The 18,567-nt window shown below is 48.6% G+C and overlaps 2 protein-coding genes and 1 long non-coding RNA gene across 4 annotated transcripts; 1 reads left to right on the top strand and 2 right to left on the bottom strand.

Annotated features, from left to right (window-relative positions):
• Positions 1–2,580: 2,580 nt before the first annotated feature.
• Gapvd1 (GTPase activating protein and VPS9 domains 1) lies at positions 2,581–11,579 on the top strand. The gene is made up of 7 exons (XM_001354554.4): positions 2,581–2,788; positions 2,854–3,084; positions 5,365–5,527; positions 5,609–9,684; positions 9,745–10,596; positions 10,668–10,764; positions 10,828–11,579. Exons 3-7 carry the CDS (start codon positions 5,381–5,383, stop codon positions 10,966–10,968), a joined length of 5,313 nt encoding a protein of 1,770 aa, XP_001354590.3. The 5' UTR covers positions 2,581–2,788; positions 2,854–3,084; positions 5,365–5,380; the 3' UTR covers positions 10,969–11,579.
• LOC26533945 (uncharacterized) lies at positions 2,912–4,417 on the bottom strand. The gene is made up of 2 exons (XR_001452696.2): positions 3,900–4,417; positions 2,912–3,840 (listed from the first exon to the last, which is right to left on the bottom strand). It is a non-coding gene; the product is annotated as an uncharacterized lncRNA (long non-coding RNA).
• A 1,226-nt stretch (positions 11,580–12,805) lies between the features above and the next one.
• On the bottom strand, positions 12,806–18,062 carry Kap3 (kinesin associated protein 3). 2 transcript variants are annotated; one of them, XM_002133876.3, is made up of 9 exons: positions 17,422–18,062; positions 16,826–16,943; positions 16,443–16,608; positions 16,015–16,362; positions 15,808–15,944; positions 15,552–15,740; positions 14,008–15,486; positions 13,662–13,927; positions 12,806–13,582 (listed from the first exon to the last, which is right to left on the bottom strand). In XM_002133876.3, exons 1-9 carry the CDS (start codon positions 17,739–17,741, stop codon positions 13,438–13,440), a joined length of 3,168 nt encoding a protein of 1,055 aa, XP_002133912.2. In that variant the 5' UTR covers positions 17,742–18,062; the 3' UTR covers positions 12,806–13,437. The 2 variants fall into 2 exon arrangements, with proteins under 2 accessions (XP_002133912.2, XP_033238557.1); XM_033382666.1 differs by lacking the exon at positions 17,422–18,062 and adding an exon at positions 17,058–17,080.
• Between the last annotated feature and the right edge of the window lie 505 nt (positions 18,063–18,567).

Genomic DNA, 18,567 nt, shown 5'->3' with positions numbered 1-18,567 from the left:
GTCGTATTCAAGTGTCGGGGAGTGTATAAAAGAATCTAATCAAATGCATGAATACGTCTAAAACATATCAATTTGAGAAAATGTATTTATTAATTACGTTTTAGGGTAGGGTATAGGGTATACAAATGCCCATACTCCATAAAAATGTTTTTCATATAGACCATGTACACAATTTACATTTTTGTTGACCTTTTGCGGAGGTTGCGGAGGTGCTGCGGGGAGGTGCCTCTTGCCTGAGTCAAAAAAATGTTCCTCCCATTTTTCGTTCAACATATTTTTACGAAAAGTTGCGGAGGTGCTGCGGAGGAGTTGCCTCCGTCGCAGATACGGTCGTGGCGGACGTCTGTAATCAGGGGGTCTTTGCTTTTATATTGAGAAAATGCATGTCTAATCCTTAAGCTAGAAAGTTGTACATTGCGAATCTCGTGGATCAAAAAAACGGTTGATTCTTCTGCGTACATATTAATAATTTGTTTGTTTTTCCTGATTTCTGGAGGATTTGACTCATTTAACTTTAACAGTTGGGGCACGTCCACCGCGCCATCATGAAGATTTTAAAAAATATATTTACGTTTTTTTTTTTACATTAACTTATTCAACTTTGACAGCTCTTAGAGTTTGGTGCGGCAGCATTTCTGGTCCTTTGGCCGTAACAGCGACTAGCATATTCCCTGAGCCACGCGACGTACATATGTTCTCAAAGCGGTGTTTCTTGCGTATCGTGCCCGTTTGCGTCGCCAGGTCCACATCTGGGACAACTAAAGTACGGCCAGGACATTACACTCCACACCCACAGATTAGATGACATGGAGCGATCGAGTATTTGAACTAGTTTTAAAATATTTTTTTTGTTTGTTTTTTCGAGTTTGTTGTCGTCTCCGCCGGGCTGATGACCGACAGCATAGCAAGGCGTACTCTTAAACAGTCTTCAAAGTTATTTAGTTCTACGACACACACATTGCGGTCCGCCTCAGCAGATCCGGATCCCTGTGCCTGTGCCCAGAATGTCGCGGCTCCGCGCGTACGGGAGTCCGATTCCACATGAGGGCGAGGCATGAGTTCAATATCTTTGGACGTTGACATGCAATGACTGCATCTTTCAAGAGGCGATGCAGTTACTGCACCGTCAAGTGGCCCGTGTGACACCAGCAGAAGGCTGTTACGCGCGGATCCCAGGCAAAACGCAGCCCTTTTCCCGCCCAACCGACCGAGGGGCGCTGCCGCATGATAGCTATTAGACTAAATTAGTTAGGAAAATTAGTACTAAACTTACTAAGAAACTAAGCATGCAATCAAAATACAAATACCACTACAGTTACTAAGGTGTGTAAGGATTAATAATTTAATAAGAGGAAGAGAATTAGTGGTGGTATCTTCTTGTTGCTGCAGAGCGCCTCCCGGCTGCTGGGTTTTTGCAATGATTAAAATGATCTTCATTCCTTGATGACAGATAGGCACTGGAAAAGGTTTCTCCAGCATCACTGCCCTGGTCTGTTGTACATCAACCGTCGACATCTTCTGTTGAAGTGTTTTCCGATTCTAAATTTTAGTGTATAGTTTCTGAAGGGCTGGGCTGGGCTTCTTAGAGCGGTGGTGTGTTGCAGATCCGCTTCGGACAGCCCCCCCACATCCACACCACCCACATCATTCTGTGTGGAGTACCCTGAGGCCTGCGACCAGAGTGTGGGACACGCCCGCAGATTCTGCAAGTGAAGATCAACTACAAAAGATTACTTACTTTGTCATTGCCTTGAGAGGCGGAGGGAACAGCCACCGTAGTGTTTATGTGCTGTTCCACCAGTTCCACGGGTTGGTTTATGGGCAACGAGTCCGAGCAGATTGTGCGCTACAAGCGAGGATAGCCTTTGGATAAAAAACACAGACGCAACTGTGGCGGATCAGCTGAAATCGCTGCCCAACTGCAGCCAATGCGGTGGGATTAGTCAATTCGAGTATGTGGGAACGGGAGTTTAACGAGTGACGGTGGTACTGTCCACACGAAGTCGCTCCATTCGTTTTCCGCACAAGTCCATGTTACCACAAAAAAAAAAAACGTTTTTTTTTGTATTATTTCTTTTCTTGTGTTCTTCATTCAACCGTAAGAGAATGCCGCCTTATTTCGTTTATTTTCAATGTACGCTCAGCATGCATGAGTGAGCGAGTGGGTACGAACATAAGAAATTTAAAATTTGTTTGTCGATTCATTTTTTTTTTAATTTTTTCGATTTCAGCAGTGAAAATCAGCTATTTTTGTTCCTTTTCAGCTGAGATTATAAGAAATATACCAAAATACCACTGTCGATAAATCCTACAGCAACTGCCTAGCATAATCAACCAGGGTGACCGGTTTACCATTTTCAACTGTATACAAAAATCCAATAAAAGCAAGTATTTAGAATAGACCAGTTAAGTAGAAAATTGATTCATCAATCGTTTAAAACTATGTGGGCATGGCTTAATGTTCTATATAGCTAGAAGTATTCCACGGAATTTTAGAAACCCGGAATATGTAAAATAGAACTTGCACTCGTCAGTACATTTACGGTATATTTTTTAGATGAGATGGTATATTTTGGTATATTTCTGAGGGTCGGCAGTATATTTTATCGAAAAGTCCGCGGTCACACTGTACTCAACTCTAACTGCGTGCATAGCAAAAAAGAAAACATTAATTGTTTGTGTTTTTATTCGCTTGAGCCAACGGGTGTGTTAGTTCTCGCTGATTAAAGTTAAACAACAATTAAAGTTCAAAGTGGAAAATCAGTCAGATATCCAATTTCTAGCGAAAGTAAGTTGTTGTGCGCTCTCTCCGCCTTTCCTCCATTCCCCTCTGTTTCTGTTTCTGTTTTCTAGACCGAGCAACATGTTGCCAGACAAACCAAATTATGAGGCGAGAAAATGGACGTAATCATTTAAACAAAAGGCGTGCGTGTGGAATTCGCAATCCCAGGCGTCAATACCCAACCAATTCGCAAACCGGCGGCTACCCGCTAGTCTGCCGCCCTCCCCACACAAACACGCGCCCGCTCCCGCAGGCGCACAGACAGGACAAGCAGACGACAGACACCAGCCCCTGCACGAAACGTAAGTCCTGCAGCAGAAGGAGCAGCAGCTGAGGAAGTCCGCGCATTCCATGGTGGATCCTCACCCCTGGGGAAGCACCAAGGCCAATTTCCAGTCTCTTTCCATTCCGCTTGTACATGTATTATTTATTTTCTGTGCATGGAACACAAAATACTTAAACTATTAATGCACATACACACACACCACGCACACAGCAGCAGTCCACCCCCCATTTCTGCTTTGGCGACACATTGAGACGCCTCCCCCATCCTCCGCCCACCTCTACTGCTGCTGCTGTGGGGCTTGTGCAATGTGAGAGAGGCCTCCCCACAAATTAAGTTTGTTTCACTTTAATGTGTGTTTGCTTGCCATTGTTCCAATGGCGGGCTGCTGGATGCATCTGCCTCCCTGCTGGAGAGAGAGAGCATCATAGGGGGAAGCATTTTAATATTGTTGTAGCATATACTCTTATTGAATCTCAGTCAGCAGTCACTAACCGAACCGCACACTAATCGTATCGGGTATGGCAGCGTATGACCCATTGTTTATCTAAAACGCCTCTTAAGACTTTCGCCCAGTTATCGATAAGATAAAAGGCAATTCCGAATTGAAACCAACTTTAAGCAAAAGCAAACTTGAGCAATTTCAGAAAAGAACATGAAAGACACTGGGGACAGCTCTCCTGGTCGCCAAGGACGCGTGCATCTTGACCTTGGTCCCAGCCGAGTGGTGGGTGCAGTGGTTCGTTTTATCAGTGGCGCTTTTACTCCATAAGCCCTAGGAAAGAAAGTAAACAGATCATGATCGATCCATAGACTATGAGCTGGCTGGCACACCCCCATCGTCATTCACGAGGAACAAATAGTGTCCGTAATTGATGCGCAAATATTGTGACTCCACCAGGCAGTGAAACAAGGCCAAGCACGATCATCTTCTCTTTTTTTCCGTTTTTTATCCTCTGTGCACGGGCAGGGCAGGCCAGGGCCTCCATCCGCCCTTGATCAAGGCCTAATCTGTAATCTGTAACTGCCACTGACGTTTGGCAAACGTTTGGCATTGTTTATGTAACCACAAAATCTATATATGTATACTTAAACCATATACTTGTATAGGCATTGCATATAAACACTTGTATACTCGTAGAGAGGCTTCATTTCTCTCCATTGATTAGCTGTTTAGATCTCTCTCTCGCTCTGTTTCTGTCTCTCTTTGGCATCCAATTAGAGATGTGCGCGTGACTGCACGATTGTCAGAGCAGAACAGAGATGCGCACGACGCGCAATCGTAGGCTTTTTACGTATGTTCCAGCGCACATAACGGTCTAAGAAGGATTTTACTTTCGATCATTCATCCGTATGCGTGGTCCCGAAACTGAAAACCGAAACATATGCCATGAGAAATGCCTGGCGTTCCACACGTTGCAATGAACAATGAATAATGGAAACCAATTCAAATTACGTAAATGCGCAATACGGGCGAGTTACGGACCGGACACCGAACGACTTAGGGGAGGGGGTATGTGGGTTGACTGGAACTGAATTTGAGGATAAATTGTTGCAAATCGAATCAAAACTGAATATTCACTGCAAAAGTTCAGTAAAAATAATTGAATTTCCATCGAAATAAATTGATGAAGAGGTTCTTCAGCGAAATCGAATTGCCAATAAAAGTGAATGAAAATTTAATTGAAATTAAACTTTAACAGAACATTTCAAGATAAAACTATGTGTACGTAAAGTCCCCCAAGTCGAGACGGTATTAAAGATAAGCTTAATGTAGGCCGTAGATGCAAAAGAGAGAGCGCCTAAAGGGCTTTGTTTCTAGACTTTTTCCAAAGCAGAGAAGGGCAGGTCCTTGCTCCCTTTTCCCTGAGATTGCTACGACGCCAGCGAAGCTGACAAGCAAAAGCTTTACATGTCTTGTGCACGACGAGGGACATTTTGTACAAGATTCTTCGACCATCGAAGCCAGGCAGACGCTTAAGCTAAGAAAGCAAAAGATATTCCATCTGACCAAAAGAAAAAATATAAAACAATTTACATGTCGCGTGAAGTATCATATTGATGCTCGACTCGCCTGCCGACTACAGCTCTAGAATATTGAAAGTCTTCGGCCAGAGACCCTTAGGAAGAGGGGAAAGGACCACGTCGGAAGGCGTTAGATCTTGGGTGTTCGCTCGGCGTTTGCTTTCAGTCCTTCTGCGGTGTAGAAGGAGTCTTCAAAGGCGGCTTCTTAAAGGTCCTAGCCGAACCCCTTCTCTTCAGTTTCAATGCTAATTCCTAATCGAAACGAGTTTTGCAGAAGCTCTATCTCCATTATGGAGCCCACTGCCGCGGGGAATCTGCTGGAGATCATGGACCTGGCGCGCACTCTCCGCCAGGAGCAACTCTTCATCCAGCAAGAGCAGACTGCCTTTGGCCAGCTGACGGGGGCTCTAGAGACCAATGCAGGCACCATAACAAAGGTAAATATTAACCAACAAGATAAGGGATTTAATCCCCCGTAAAATCTGCGCTCTGATCTGATACCTGGATCCCTGTTACAGTTGGCCTTTGTGTGTGCCCAGCAGAGACAGATACTGAACGAGCTGCTGGTGGCCAGGAACGATCACGATCCTCTGTTGAGCTGCAGACGGGCGAGTGCCTACGACAGTGCCCAGTTTATGGACGCCAAGCAGGTGCTGCCGTATGAGCATGCCCTGGCCTACGAGGATCTCTTCAATTATCTGTACAATACGCCATATTTGTTGGCCCTGTCGCTGGCCACCGCGGACCGGCTGTCGCTGCTCTCGAGCGGTCAATTGGGGCAGATCATCAATACGATAGCTACGGGTCTGTATGGGAATGCCATCAACACAAAGGATGTGGAACTGCTGCTGAAGCTCCTGCGTGAACTGATCGAAATCCAGCTGCTGGGCAGCGAGCAGCCCCGACGCCTGCTCCGGACCAATAGCAGCTCCTTTGCCCGCCTCTATCAGCGGCTGGTGGAGAGCCTCTTTTCGGCAAGAATCTTCCTTACAGCCGCCCTGCATGCCCCCCTCATGGGAGTCCTAAGCGAGCACGATGTCTGGCTGGATCTCGATCCGCACAAGCTGATGCAGAGTTTTAGCCAGAAGGAGCGCGAACGGCGCTTTGGACAGGCGGGGGAGGGGGAGCACGGCGAGGAGTACCAGCGGAATGTGGCACGCTTCCATGCGGAGACCCTGGGTAAACTGCACACCCACGCCCAGGTGTTCGTGAAGAGTCTGCAGCAGAGCTGGGCGCTGTTTCCCAGCTCCCTGCGCTGGCTCCTGCAGACGCTCAGCCAGCAGCTGCGGCAGACGCATCGCCACAAAGAGCAGGAGATCCGGCAACTGCTCACGGATCTGGTATTCACGCACTTTATCTCCCCAGCCATTGTCAGCGCCGACCTGGTGGGCATTATCGATGTGAATGTCAGCGAACGGATGCGTCACAATCTCAATCAGATTGTCCAGCTGCTGCAGCGGCTGGCCCTGAACGACGAAGGCAGCGAATTGGTCCAGCTGATGGAGCTCCTCATGGTTGGCGAGACGGGGGAGGATGTGGTGGCCATACTGCCACAGCAGACGGACTTTGAGCGCTCTCAGCTGGCCATCAATCAAAGAGAGCTCTCACAGTTTGTGGAGTTCTTTCGGCTGCTAACGTCCCGCGATGAATACGATGTCTCGGCCGAGGAGAGGCAGCGCTTGCAGCGCATCTTGGGCAGGATACCCAAGCAGCAGCAGCAATCGCAGTCGGAACTGCCGGATGCTACCGCAAACAGTCCGGAGAAGCAGCAAAACAACAACAACAAGAAGAACAACAACAGGAGTCTGATGCGTCTGGGCAAGGCCAAAAAGAAGCTGGCCAATAGCATGAGCTTCAGCAACAGCAATAGCAATAGCAATAAAAATCTGCAGCCTGCAGTCGAGCAGTTACCGCCATTGGCCAATGGCCAGGCGAATAGTTCCAACATTTCCTCTGCTTCGAATGGAGATCTCGAGCAGTGCTCCAGCCACAGCGGCAGCAATACGAGCCTTAGTTCGTGCGGTGCTGCTCCGGCTGCTCCTACTCCTGCCCCGACTGCTGTCACAAACGATCATCAATGCTGCCCCCCGGATGAGCCCGTGCTCATGTTTAGCATCTACAATGCCTCCGCGAAGAGCAAACTGAAGCCCCTCACCGAGGAGGAGGTGCTCAAGATGAACTGCATAGGGCAGGATGGCAGCAATCTGCTGCCCACTGTGGCTTGCACTACTGGAGTGGTGGCACCCTCCTCGAACAACGATGATGTGAGCAGCCTGGAGGCAATGCGACGGCCCCAGGATGATGCCTCTATTGGCAATTCGGATAATCTGGAGGCCATCAGTGAGGCGGCGCATTCGGTGGCCAGTTCGCTGGATCTCGAAGAGCAACAAGAGCGGGATGTCCACGAGAACGAAGACAATCTCTCCGATATGGTGTCGGCGAATGTCTCGGGCAGGGGCACACCGAATATCAGTGGCCGGGACACGCCCTCGTCCCAAGTGACGGACGGCGATGGCGGTGGCGGGGACATGGCCCACCATCATGGCCATCACGTGCGTGCTGCGAATCCACAAATGCAAAAGATGCTCCTCTCAAAGGCCCGCTCCGACATCGACGATAAGTTCTGCAAATTTGAGTTGAAAAAGTTCGAGGGCGATGAGAATGTGAGCATCATTTCGGACACCTGGTCCACGGATGTCCTGGCCAGCGATTCGGAGAATACCCTCGATGCCACGGGCAGCGAACGGGGTGGCGATCGGGGCGATCGTGGAGACCGGGATCGCGACAGAAACTTCTCCACGCCGCTAATCCCCTCCGCTGTAGTCCTGCCGGGTGACAATAATTTCGTTGTGGAAGCCCTGGCCCGGGCCGGGGCTGGCGTGATCTCTGGACCCCACATGGATGCCTCCGACCAGCGATCGGAGAGCAACTGGAGCACCGATGTGCTGGCCAGCGATTCGGAGAAGCTGGCCGAAATCGATACGGATGATAATGCCAGCATCACAGCCAAATCGGACATTGGCCCTGGCTCGGGCGGTGGTGGCGGGGTGCCAGAGGCTGGCGGTGGTGGCGGTGGCGTAGGCGATGACGACGATGAGGACGAACAGACGCCGGGCAGCAGTGGCGACGGGGAGCCAGACCCAGACCCAGATCCAGACCGAGAACGGCTGCGCAATGGCAGCGAACGCAGCCAAGAGGATTCGGCCTTCTTTGACGCCGTCAATTCGTATGAGGATGCCCATCACTTGTACCATGGCGCCTCCTCGCTGGCCCGCAGTTCGGTGAGGACCAGCTACCATGTCATGGGCGGGGAGAGTAGCTTCCAGCAACAGTACAAATCCAGCGGTGCCGAGGGCATTGGCCGGAAGACCACACCGCTGATGGGCACCTCCTGCATGCGACGCCAGACCTCGGCGGAGAGCAGCATTAGCAATCAGAGCCTCAATCTGGAGGAGCCGCCCCCGCCGCCACGAGCATTGGCCAAGCACCATCATCATCATCAGCATCGGGATAGGGATCGCGATAGGGATCGGGATCGGGATCATCGTGAGCATCATCACAAGTCGGCGGCGCTGAAGAAAAAGAAACACCAGGAGCATAAGGAGCATCAGCATCGAGATCTTATTGATTTCAGTGATTGCAGCGAGGACAAGGATGAGGAAGAGCAGCCGCCAGGGCTCGTCCAACAGCTGCTGGACATGTTCAACCAGGAGGAACAGCAGCAACAGCAACAGCAACAACAACAGGGCTGCTCCTCCCAGTCGTCCGTCGAGCATCGTCGCATCTCCATGGAGCAGCGTTCACAGTGCATCGATGGGCGGCGGAATGGCATCCTGGCGGGCAGCATGCGACGCCACCAGAGTCTCAATTATGAGAATCATGAGATTATGCTCAATTCGATGCTGCCCAAAACGGATGACGACAAGCAAGAGCTGCTCCTCTGTGCCCAGACCCAGCAGCAGTTGCAGCTTGAGGAGCGAGCAGCAGCAGCCGAGAACAGTTGCAGCAACAGAGCCGGAGCCGGAGCCAGAGGCACATCCAAGCCGCCCAGCAAGGCCACAGGGGCCATACCAAAGAGCATTAGCTTCGATGCCAGTGCGGATAAAGAGCAGCAGCCGTACCGGGATAGGGAACGGGAGCGGGACAGAGAACGAGATCGGGAACGGGACAGAGACAGAGAACGGGACAGGGATAGAGATCGAGACAGGGACAGGGATCGCGAGCATCATAGTGCTGGCATTTTCAACAAGTTGAAGCAGGGCTTCTTCAAGCATCGCCGAGGAGGCTCAAGCAGCTCCAAGAACAATGCCATTGCCATAGCCGCCCCATCGAGCATCAATCCGAATCCGAATCCCAGTTCCGCAACAGATCCGGGTGGCCGCAGTGTTAGCTTTGATCCCAGTGCCGGTGCCTGCGTTAGCTTTGGCACCCACTACTGTGATAGCAGCGAGGATATCCTGGCCAAGTACAGGCGCAAGGTGAGCAGCTCCAGCGAGGCAACTAATTCGGATTCAACGGGCAATGGGGCTGGAGGAGGAGCTGCCGCGGCAGCGGCTGCAGCTGCAGCGCATTTGCATAAGCACGTGAACGGGGGGTAAGTAGTCGTGCCTGCCACTGGCTTCTCGTTATTCTGAGTCTGTTCATTCCTTTACAGACTACTTCCTGGCGTGGCCTTTGGCAGCGTGAAGCAAAAACTGCGCACGGTCCTGTCCAAGACGGATCTGCATAGCGGGGACTTTCGGCAGACGACGCCCATGCGTCCGCTGGATGCCACAACGCCGCTGCAGATCTACTTGCAGATCCAGCTGGCGCAGTGCATTAGCCTGCAGCGGTTGCCGCAGATCTCGCATGTGGCCGAGGCGCTGCGTTGCCTTGAGCAGCTGGAGCGGCCGCAGCACGGCCAGCTGCTGGTGGAGCTGCAGCATGACCTGCAGCGCAGGCAGAGCTATCTGCAGTACCTGATGCGGCATCGCCAGCAGTTGCTTCTGCGCTCCGAGCAGCTCGAGCAGCTGGAGGTGCGGCTGAGGAGCGAGGCGCGGAGCTGCCAGCGCTGCCTGATGCAATCGTTGGTCCGGCTCTATCTGGCCTGGGCCCGCCAACAGGACAAGCTGGAGCAGTTCCAAACAGAGTTTGGTCAGCTAAGGGCCAGCGATGAGCGGGTGGAGCTGGTCGAGGAGTTTGTCGAGCAGCTGCTGCAGCAGTTGATAACGAGCGCCGATCTACTGGACGAATGGCAGGTGGATGCCGCACGGGAGGCCATCGAACGGATGCTTTTAGAGCTAATGTACCAGCAGGTGATGTTCCCCAATGAGGATGCCGATGTCTCGCGCGACACCGTGCTCTCTGCGCACATTGGCAAGCTGCAGCGGTTCGTACATCCCGCCCATCCGGCCTTGTGCATTGCCCAGGAGTATCTCGGCGAGGCGCCATGGACATTCGCCCAGCAGCAGCTCTGTCATATGGCCGCCTACAAGACGCCGCGCGAGAAGCTGCAGTGCATTATTAAGTGAGTCTCTACATCATATTATATGGATTATTAAGCCCTGTTTAATCCTGACTTCCCTCGATCCCTATCAGCTGCATCTCTAGCATCATGAGTCTGCTGCGCATGTCCTGCGGTCGAGTGCCCGCTGCCGATGACCTGCTACCCGTGCTCATATATGTCGTCATAATGGTGCGTATCAGATCTGCTACTCCAGCGAGGCCACAAATAAATAAATATGTAATCTCGTTACAGGCAAATCCCCCCTATCTTCTGTCGACGGTGGAGTACATTAGCTGTTTTCTGGGCAGGAAGCTCGATGGCGAGAACGAGTTCTATTGGACGCTGTTCGGTTCGGTGGTGAAGTTCATCAAGACCATGGATTATCTGGACTAGCTCTTTGTCAAAGGATATGCTTATCCTCCACTTCCCACGAGATATTTTTAGGAAGTATTTGCATGTAGAGATAGAGATTACTTGTTCGTTCCCCTTCTTTATTTTCTATATGTCTATCGTATATATATCTCCATGTATGTGTATGTGAATGTATGATATTTTTTGTTTAAAAAAAAGAAGAAAACTTGTTAAAACCTTAAACTTTAAGTTCCATTGCGGCAGACGAGACATAATCCCACTCTTCTCTATACTCGTACATATAGATGTGTTCGAGAGACGTATCGGAAGATAACTAAATATTAAGCAAACCCAAGCTAAGAGGCCTCGCCTCATCCATGATACTATATCTATATATACACGATATGATACATCATAATGCAATTGTATATTCATTCTAATGGCATACCAACAATAACTCTAGAGAGAGCCCTATTCTTCTACAATATACATACACTATTGTACATATTTATACAAGTACACAAGTATATCCCATATTTACGGTTTACCCTCTGTCATAAGAAATGCAACCTAATATTCCTTATTGTGCAACACAAAATAATAAAAGAACAAAAGTAAAGCAATCGGGATGTGCGAGTTTGCCTCGACATAAAGGATACCCGCTATTCAGTTGTTCTATTATCTCTAAATTTGTACTTCTGTATACACAATTCTCGGTAATCCATGAGACAGAAGGAGGGACAGGAGACAGGTGCTCCTAAGACTGGAAGAGAAAGGGAAAGAGGGAAAGCTAGATCTTCTAGGGAAAAGAGCTGTTAGTTGTTGTGAGTGCGCCACAACGTTGCCAGCGACCAGTTATGGAACTACAGATTCAAAACAATATATACCGATATATATCTAATAAAGCTGCATGGTGTGTGACGTGGAGAGGCAGGACACTTGGCGGCATATTCAAAATGGAGGAAAGCAAGCGAGCAAGAAAAATGTATAATAAAGACAGCTTTTCCATGCAGACGACACGGAGAATCGGGCCCGACTCTTAACACAACATTCGGTTTTATACACGCGCTTCATTTTCCTTGGCCTCGTTCAGTCCACCGCGAGTTGTGTGTGGAGCAACAAGAGTGTCAGAATGGTCAAGCTGGAGGGTCTTGGCTCCCGATGTCACTTCCATTTTGGGGCTGCGTCTGCATCTCCAAACAATCCCGATATTAGGGACCAAGGCCTTCAATCGATTGACAAGGGTAAATAGGACATGGCCCATGTCGAGCGGGCACTGTGATGGTCAAGGGCGGACATAGGCAAGGCGGGTGGGGGGGGGCAGATCGATTTTGTTGTGGCCCCCTAGACCTCTCCGCAATTTCCGCCCATTCTTGAAGCCTTTTGGAGTGCTATATCGTAATTACAATACTGCTTCATAACTACATTACCTTATCCCCACAAATATCCCTTAATGTGATTGATTTAGTCGTCACTTTTTGTCTTCTCCTATATCCTATACCCTAGATACCCAAGACCTCAGCCACCGCAACACAGCATTACTATCTACAGATCTACCAAAAATCATAGAAAAGGATTATCAAAGTATTTTCGTACTTCCTTTCTCGTCGCTTTATTACCGATCGTTGCATTCGGCCTGGGATGACTGGCCCATCGACGCACTATCGCTGCTGCACCGTTTTCGCAGAGGCTAACCGTTGCTCCACCGAGGATCCCAAGGTTCCACAAAGTCAATCGCAATCGGTCAATGATATTGGGTTGATATCTGATAACTGAATGATATGACAAAGTGCTCTTTGCAGATCGTCTGTTCCATTCGATGGAAATTCAATTTGAAATTGTAATCATAAATAATAATGGCAATAAAAACACACACACATTTGCAAACATTTACAGTAGAGTTTTATATATTTTTTTAGTTGTGGTTTTTCTTGGTTTAATATTACAATTTGACTTTCGTTTGTAAAGTTTTCGTATGCAAAATAAAAATGACTAAATTAAAAATTCAACTAAAAGAAAGTTGCACATAATACTTTTGAGTGCGGGTGGCAGAGATTATTGCACAATTATTGGTTTAGGGATTGACGTAGGGTAAACGAGGATTGAGGATCATCAGTGTAATAATACAAGGCATCAATAAATTAAGTATAAATAAATAACAAATAAACAATTAATAATAGTATGATGTAATTAATACGAGTACTTGTTTGTTCGTGTCTTTCTGGCTGTCCTGTGTGTGGCGCCGTTTGCCGCTAAAATTATTTAACGTCCAACGACAAACGACCAACAAGCGTGGAAAATATATAATATAAATATATATCTTCAATATAAATAGGTTCCCCAAAGCTGCGCCAGGCAGCAATCTGCAGCAAGAATAGTTTGATGCTCGGCTCAGCTCCTGGGGGCGCGGTTCGGTGACTAAACATTTACACGGGGTCTAAGCGAAAGCTTCTTGAAATTGAATTGAATTGCGTTTATAAATTTGTTCGATTGGTGGCCCCAGTCTGGGATCTATGCCATTAGCAGCTCCTCATGCAGGCCGTCAGTGTCCAGGGATTTGTTTGATTTAAACATGAAATTGTTGTCGCTTGAGCCCTGGGACTTGGAGCTGGAGGTCATATTGTACAGCTCATCGAGATCCTGGCTGCGTCGATAGCTGGTTTTTTAGAGAAATTGCCAAAATTTAAATTTAATATCTTTTCCGAGCTGAGTTTCTTGTGGAGCTCAGGGCTTACGTGCTGAGTGGCCTGCTGTAGGTGGACATGGCCGGACTGGCCGGATTGTTGTTGCTGTTATTGCTGTTGCTGTTATTGCTCTCATTGTCGCCATTCAAGTCATTATTGTAGAGATCGCAATTGTCCAAGTATTCGGAGCGCAAATACGTATCCAAATCATTGTCGCACTCATCCTCCTGATCGGCATAGTCCTGTTCGTTATCCTGATCTTGCTGCGACTCCACCATGCACAGCCATTGCGAATTATGATTGCGGAATTTCTCCAGCTGTAAGAAAAACAAGGTATGAGGGATGAGAAATGGGGATTTCCCTAGCAGGACCCCGCCTCGATCTGAACCGAACCCACCTTGATCCGCTTGGCCCATTCGGTGTCGCTGATGGCAATGATATCCAAACAGTAATCGCACACCTTGCGTATCTCCTCGTTCTTGTCGTGCATGAGATCGATTAGATAAGCGGGCGATTCGGTCTCCTTGATCATGTATTCGCGCGTGCTCTCGTGCCTTAAGATCTGCTGGAATACATAGATAATCTGCAGGACAATCTCGTCATCCTCCTGCTTGGCCTTCAGTAGCTCGATCAGTGAGATGACCACCTTGGCCCGACAGAAGAGCAGAGCGCACAATTCGTCGCAGGCACAGGTGCCCAGATACACGATCGTATCGAGCACCAAATCGTCGAGACGCGAGGAGGGAACTAGCAGCTGCCTGATCCATGGTATGAGCTGGAAGTTCTGCAGTATTTGCGAATAATCAAGATCGGTGAGTGATAGATTCCCTAATATGCCAAGACACTCGACAATAAACGCCTCATCGTCGCAGATGGTTAGGATGCGAGCGAGATCGGCCACATAGTCAATGAACTGTAGCTGCAGGGACTCGTGCTGCGACAGATTGCGCAGCAGTTTCATTAGCAAGGCATCCTGATACTTGAACGCACGATCCATGAGGCTGTGCAGACGCTGGCCATCGACCATGATCTGGGCATTGCGGCGATTCAGCGACAGATTGATACAGAGGGCAATCAGATCGAGATCGACCTTCACATTCAGATTGAGAATGATCGCATCGGTGGCCATTTGGACGCATTCCGTCTGCGTGAACATGCCCTTCACCTTGTCGTCGAGGCTCATGTGATAGAGGATCTTGACGGCAATGCCATGATGCTTCTCATCGTTGATGAACATAACCAGCATGGGCAGATAGCCGGCGGAAATCATCTTGCGCCTGAGGCCCCCATCGAAAGAGAGATTGAAGACCAGCTTGAGGGTGACCTGTACCAGGTCCGTGTGCGTGCTCTGGAACAGGCGCGGCAGCTTCGACACAATATTCAGCGAGCACATCTCATCCTTGTTGTCGCCGACAATCGACAGCTTTTTGAGGAACGTGCTCACAAGCATCAGCAGATCGATATTCTGGCGATCCAGCGCCTTGACCAGCATCTTGACAATATGCTTGCGTCGCATCTTCTCCTCCAGCTTCACATTCTCGGCCATATTCAGCAGCAGATAAAAGGCGACACGCAGCAGCTGCTCCTGCTTCTTGGCAAAGATCTTTAGCTGTTTGTTCAGGCGATCGATCTCCTCCTTTTTCACCTTTGGATCGTTACGATCCAGCGACTCGTTGCTCTGGGCCTTCAATTCGGCTGGCACAGTGCTGGGTGGGTCTCCTCCCCCGCCGGCGCCTGCACACAGCGCCTCGTGATAGCTGCTGTTCAGGATTTGACTCTTGATTAGGGACGAGGACATGGAGCCATGAAAGCTACTCCAGTTTCCCGACTTGGGACGCTGCTTCAGCTCGGGAATGCGTCGACGCGGTGGCTCCATCTGAAAGCAGTCACACACAAATCATTAGAGACCGGAGATGGGGGTATGCAGGGCGAATAACCAACCTCCTTGGGCTTCTCCTCGTTCATGATGTCCAAGAAATCATCTGTGCTCCGATTCAGCTTCTCCTTGCTGGCCTTTGCCGAATGCGGTGTGGAGGAGCCATTCGGCTGCTTGCGCACATCCAGCTCATTCCTCATCGTCTCATAGCGTCTCAGCTCATAATCGATCACATCCATGCACAGAGAGCCAATCTTCAAGGGAGAAAAGGGGCATTGGTTTCTTGGGAGTTTCTTCGAGTATCGGTGCCGTTCCCCTTACCTTGTACTGCACTATAAGTGGATGGAACTTGGTGTAGGTGGAGAAACAGAAGAAGATATAGATGATGTTCGTCGACAGATCGAGACTCTTACGCCAGTCCTCTCGTAGTACACGCGACAAAGCACTTAGGCAGGCTTCTGCAAAAGCGGACAAACACAAAATAATAATGAGAATCAGAAATATGCAGAAGATTGTTCTCAATTCTACCATTCTTTTCAAGCTCCTCTAGGTTATCGGGATTTCGTGCCATTTGCAGGATCATGGCCGAGCCGCGTATGCGTTCGCCCAGCTCCTCGTACAGCAGCTCCACATACTCGTCAATATTGTTGATGGATACATCCGCTGTGGGGGTAGAAGCGGCCAAAGCATTGCCACTGCCATTTGTGATGGATGAGCCACCGCCACCGCTGCCAGTGCCAGTGCCAGTGCCAGCGACAGTGCCCGTGCCACTGCTGGACATGGCGGCCACACTGCTATGGGAACGGGCCGAAGAGCGTGTATGCGAGTTATGCAAGGCAGCCGACCGGCGGCTGTGTGTATTGTTGTCGGGTATGTCTGTGGAATGGCAAGAATATGCATGTACATATTGATTTGTATGATTCCGTATACTTATAATAGCACAAAATGAGACCAACCATTGCTTGCATTGTCCTTCCGATTCTTAAGATAGAATATGATCTGTTCGACATCGTTTAGCTGCGATTTGTGTATTAGATCGCATTTGTCCACCACCTCGCGGGCCAAGGCAGCCGGATCAGTTTTGGTATTCAGCGAGCGAAGCCTGATGATTTTCTGGCAGTGCTACCAAAAAGAAAGACACACAAAAAAACAGCGTTAAAATAAATAATTAACTAATTGAACACACAAGCGAAACGGCTAGAGGGGTAAACGAGGGCAAAGACCTCGCACCGCCGACCGACCCGTCATCGACCCCGTTTCACGATATCGATTGGCCAGCTGCCGCAGCCGTAGCCGCAGCAGCAGCTCAATGTCAACCGGAGTACCCCTCCTCTCGTACCTTCTTCTCCTCAATCATTGGATTGTTGGGCTCCCCAAATACCGTTGCCTCCAGCTGATAGTTGACAATCAGAGCCTTGTCCGTGGGATGCGGCTCAATGGAGCCGCCTTTCCATCGCCTAAAATGGTAAAGAACATAAAAATGGAATGCAATCAAAAGAGACAGACACAGAGTGACAAAGAGAAAAAGAGAGAGAGAGAGATAGGGGAGAGAGTAGAGGGAACCAGCATACAGCAGCATTGGATTGTTGGATCAATCATAAATTATGCGGTTCGATGCGTAATCAGGTAATAACTATTCCTTTGTTCTGGACTTGATTTCTGAATGTTTCTTCATTTCTTTTGTTTTCTGTGGCAAGTTGTTATTGCACACACACATACACACAATACGCACACGCATAGTAACAAAAGGTTGTGGCAAGTGGAAAATCAATACAGAGCAAACCGCCAGCAGCAAGGTGAGTGGGTTTTGCGGGGGGCCCTCACTTCTGGCATATGACGCGCGAGTTGTTTTTTGTTGCTGCTTCTCATTCGTTTGTTCTTCCACTTCCACTTCCACTTCTACACCCACACACAGTACTAGTACTACATACGCACTTTTTAATAAACTTTGCGTCATCGTTTGTTTGCATATCTGTGGATTTGGTTTTCGCCAAATTTGTAATGTGAAAACCAAAATCCAATTCCGTTGTTGTTGTGGTGTTGGTTCTGGGCGGGTGGCGGCAGGTGGCACTTAGGCAGCACAAACTGCAGCAAGTGTCGCCTCTGTTTGGCCGTTCTTCCTGTGGATGCTGCTGCTGCTGTCTATGCGAATCGCCGGCAATCGCATTGATTATATAATAGATGTAGTGTATCACAATTAAAAGCAGCACAAAGCCCGATATTATTTGGAAAATTAATAACAAAACAAATTGCATGCGACTCCCCGATTCTGGCCCTTTCGTGTTAGTGTGTGACAATTCTTGAGACAATTTTCTACATTGCGTCGCTGGAAGCGTCGCCGGCGATAGTCGGATACCGCTGTGTATTCGCTGGTGCTGATGTGTCTCCTTTTGCTATTTCTGCTTCACACACGCGAACGCACTTAATATATTATATTAATAATATTTATTTTTCACCACGACGAGCTTCAAGTTTCTAAAATTTTTACATTTTGCCCAATTTACTACATGCTACATGTTTCATGGCAACTCTACACGGTTAATACACATTTGCTACAAATGGGAGGAAAGAAAGGGTATGGACCACTGGCAAAATGGCCCAGAAAATGCAACGCATGTAAAGTAAAACCCACCCCTTTCGACTAATATATTGTGCTCTCACGCGAGGTGAGCTTCGTTCGAACCTTCCAATTTACCTTGTCTATTTTTGCCTGTTGTCCGTACCCTCTTTTACAGCCTATTCAAATTACGACTCATTTTTTCGTTCCCGCAAAGAGCTGGCAAACATATCAGTGTGACCGTATAAATGATATCACCATGCAATGAAAACTGAAATCGATAAAACGTTTTTCTCAGCTGATTTTACACAAATTCAAAAATTCAAAAAAGGACTTTTAACGTTCATTTTCCCTTTTGCTTTTGTATGATATTTGGTGCGTGCGCTCACTCATATGAGCTGAGCTCATTGATACATTGTATTGTTAAAACAAAACAGATATTTCTTTTAACAGTAATTTGTGCGCACACGAATAGATGCTGTTATCCTCTGCAGCGACAACTCCTCCACGGGTTGTACAGTATC

The sequence above is a fragment of the Drosophila pseudoobscura genome, chromosome X (assembly GCF_009870125.1).
Source record: "Drosophila pseudoobscura strain MV-25-SWS-2005 chromosome X, UCI_Dpse_MV25, whole genome shotgun sequence".
NCBI classification, from domain to species: domain Eukaryota; kingdom Metazoa; phylum Arthropoda; class Insecta; order Diptera; family Drosophilidae; genus Drosophila; species Drosophila pseudoobscura.
This window is presented reverse-complemented; position numbering and strand designations above follow the sequence as displayed.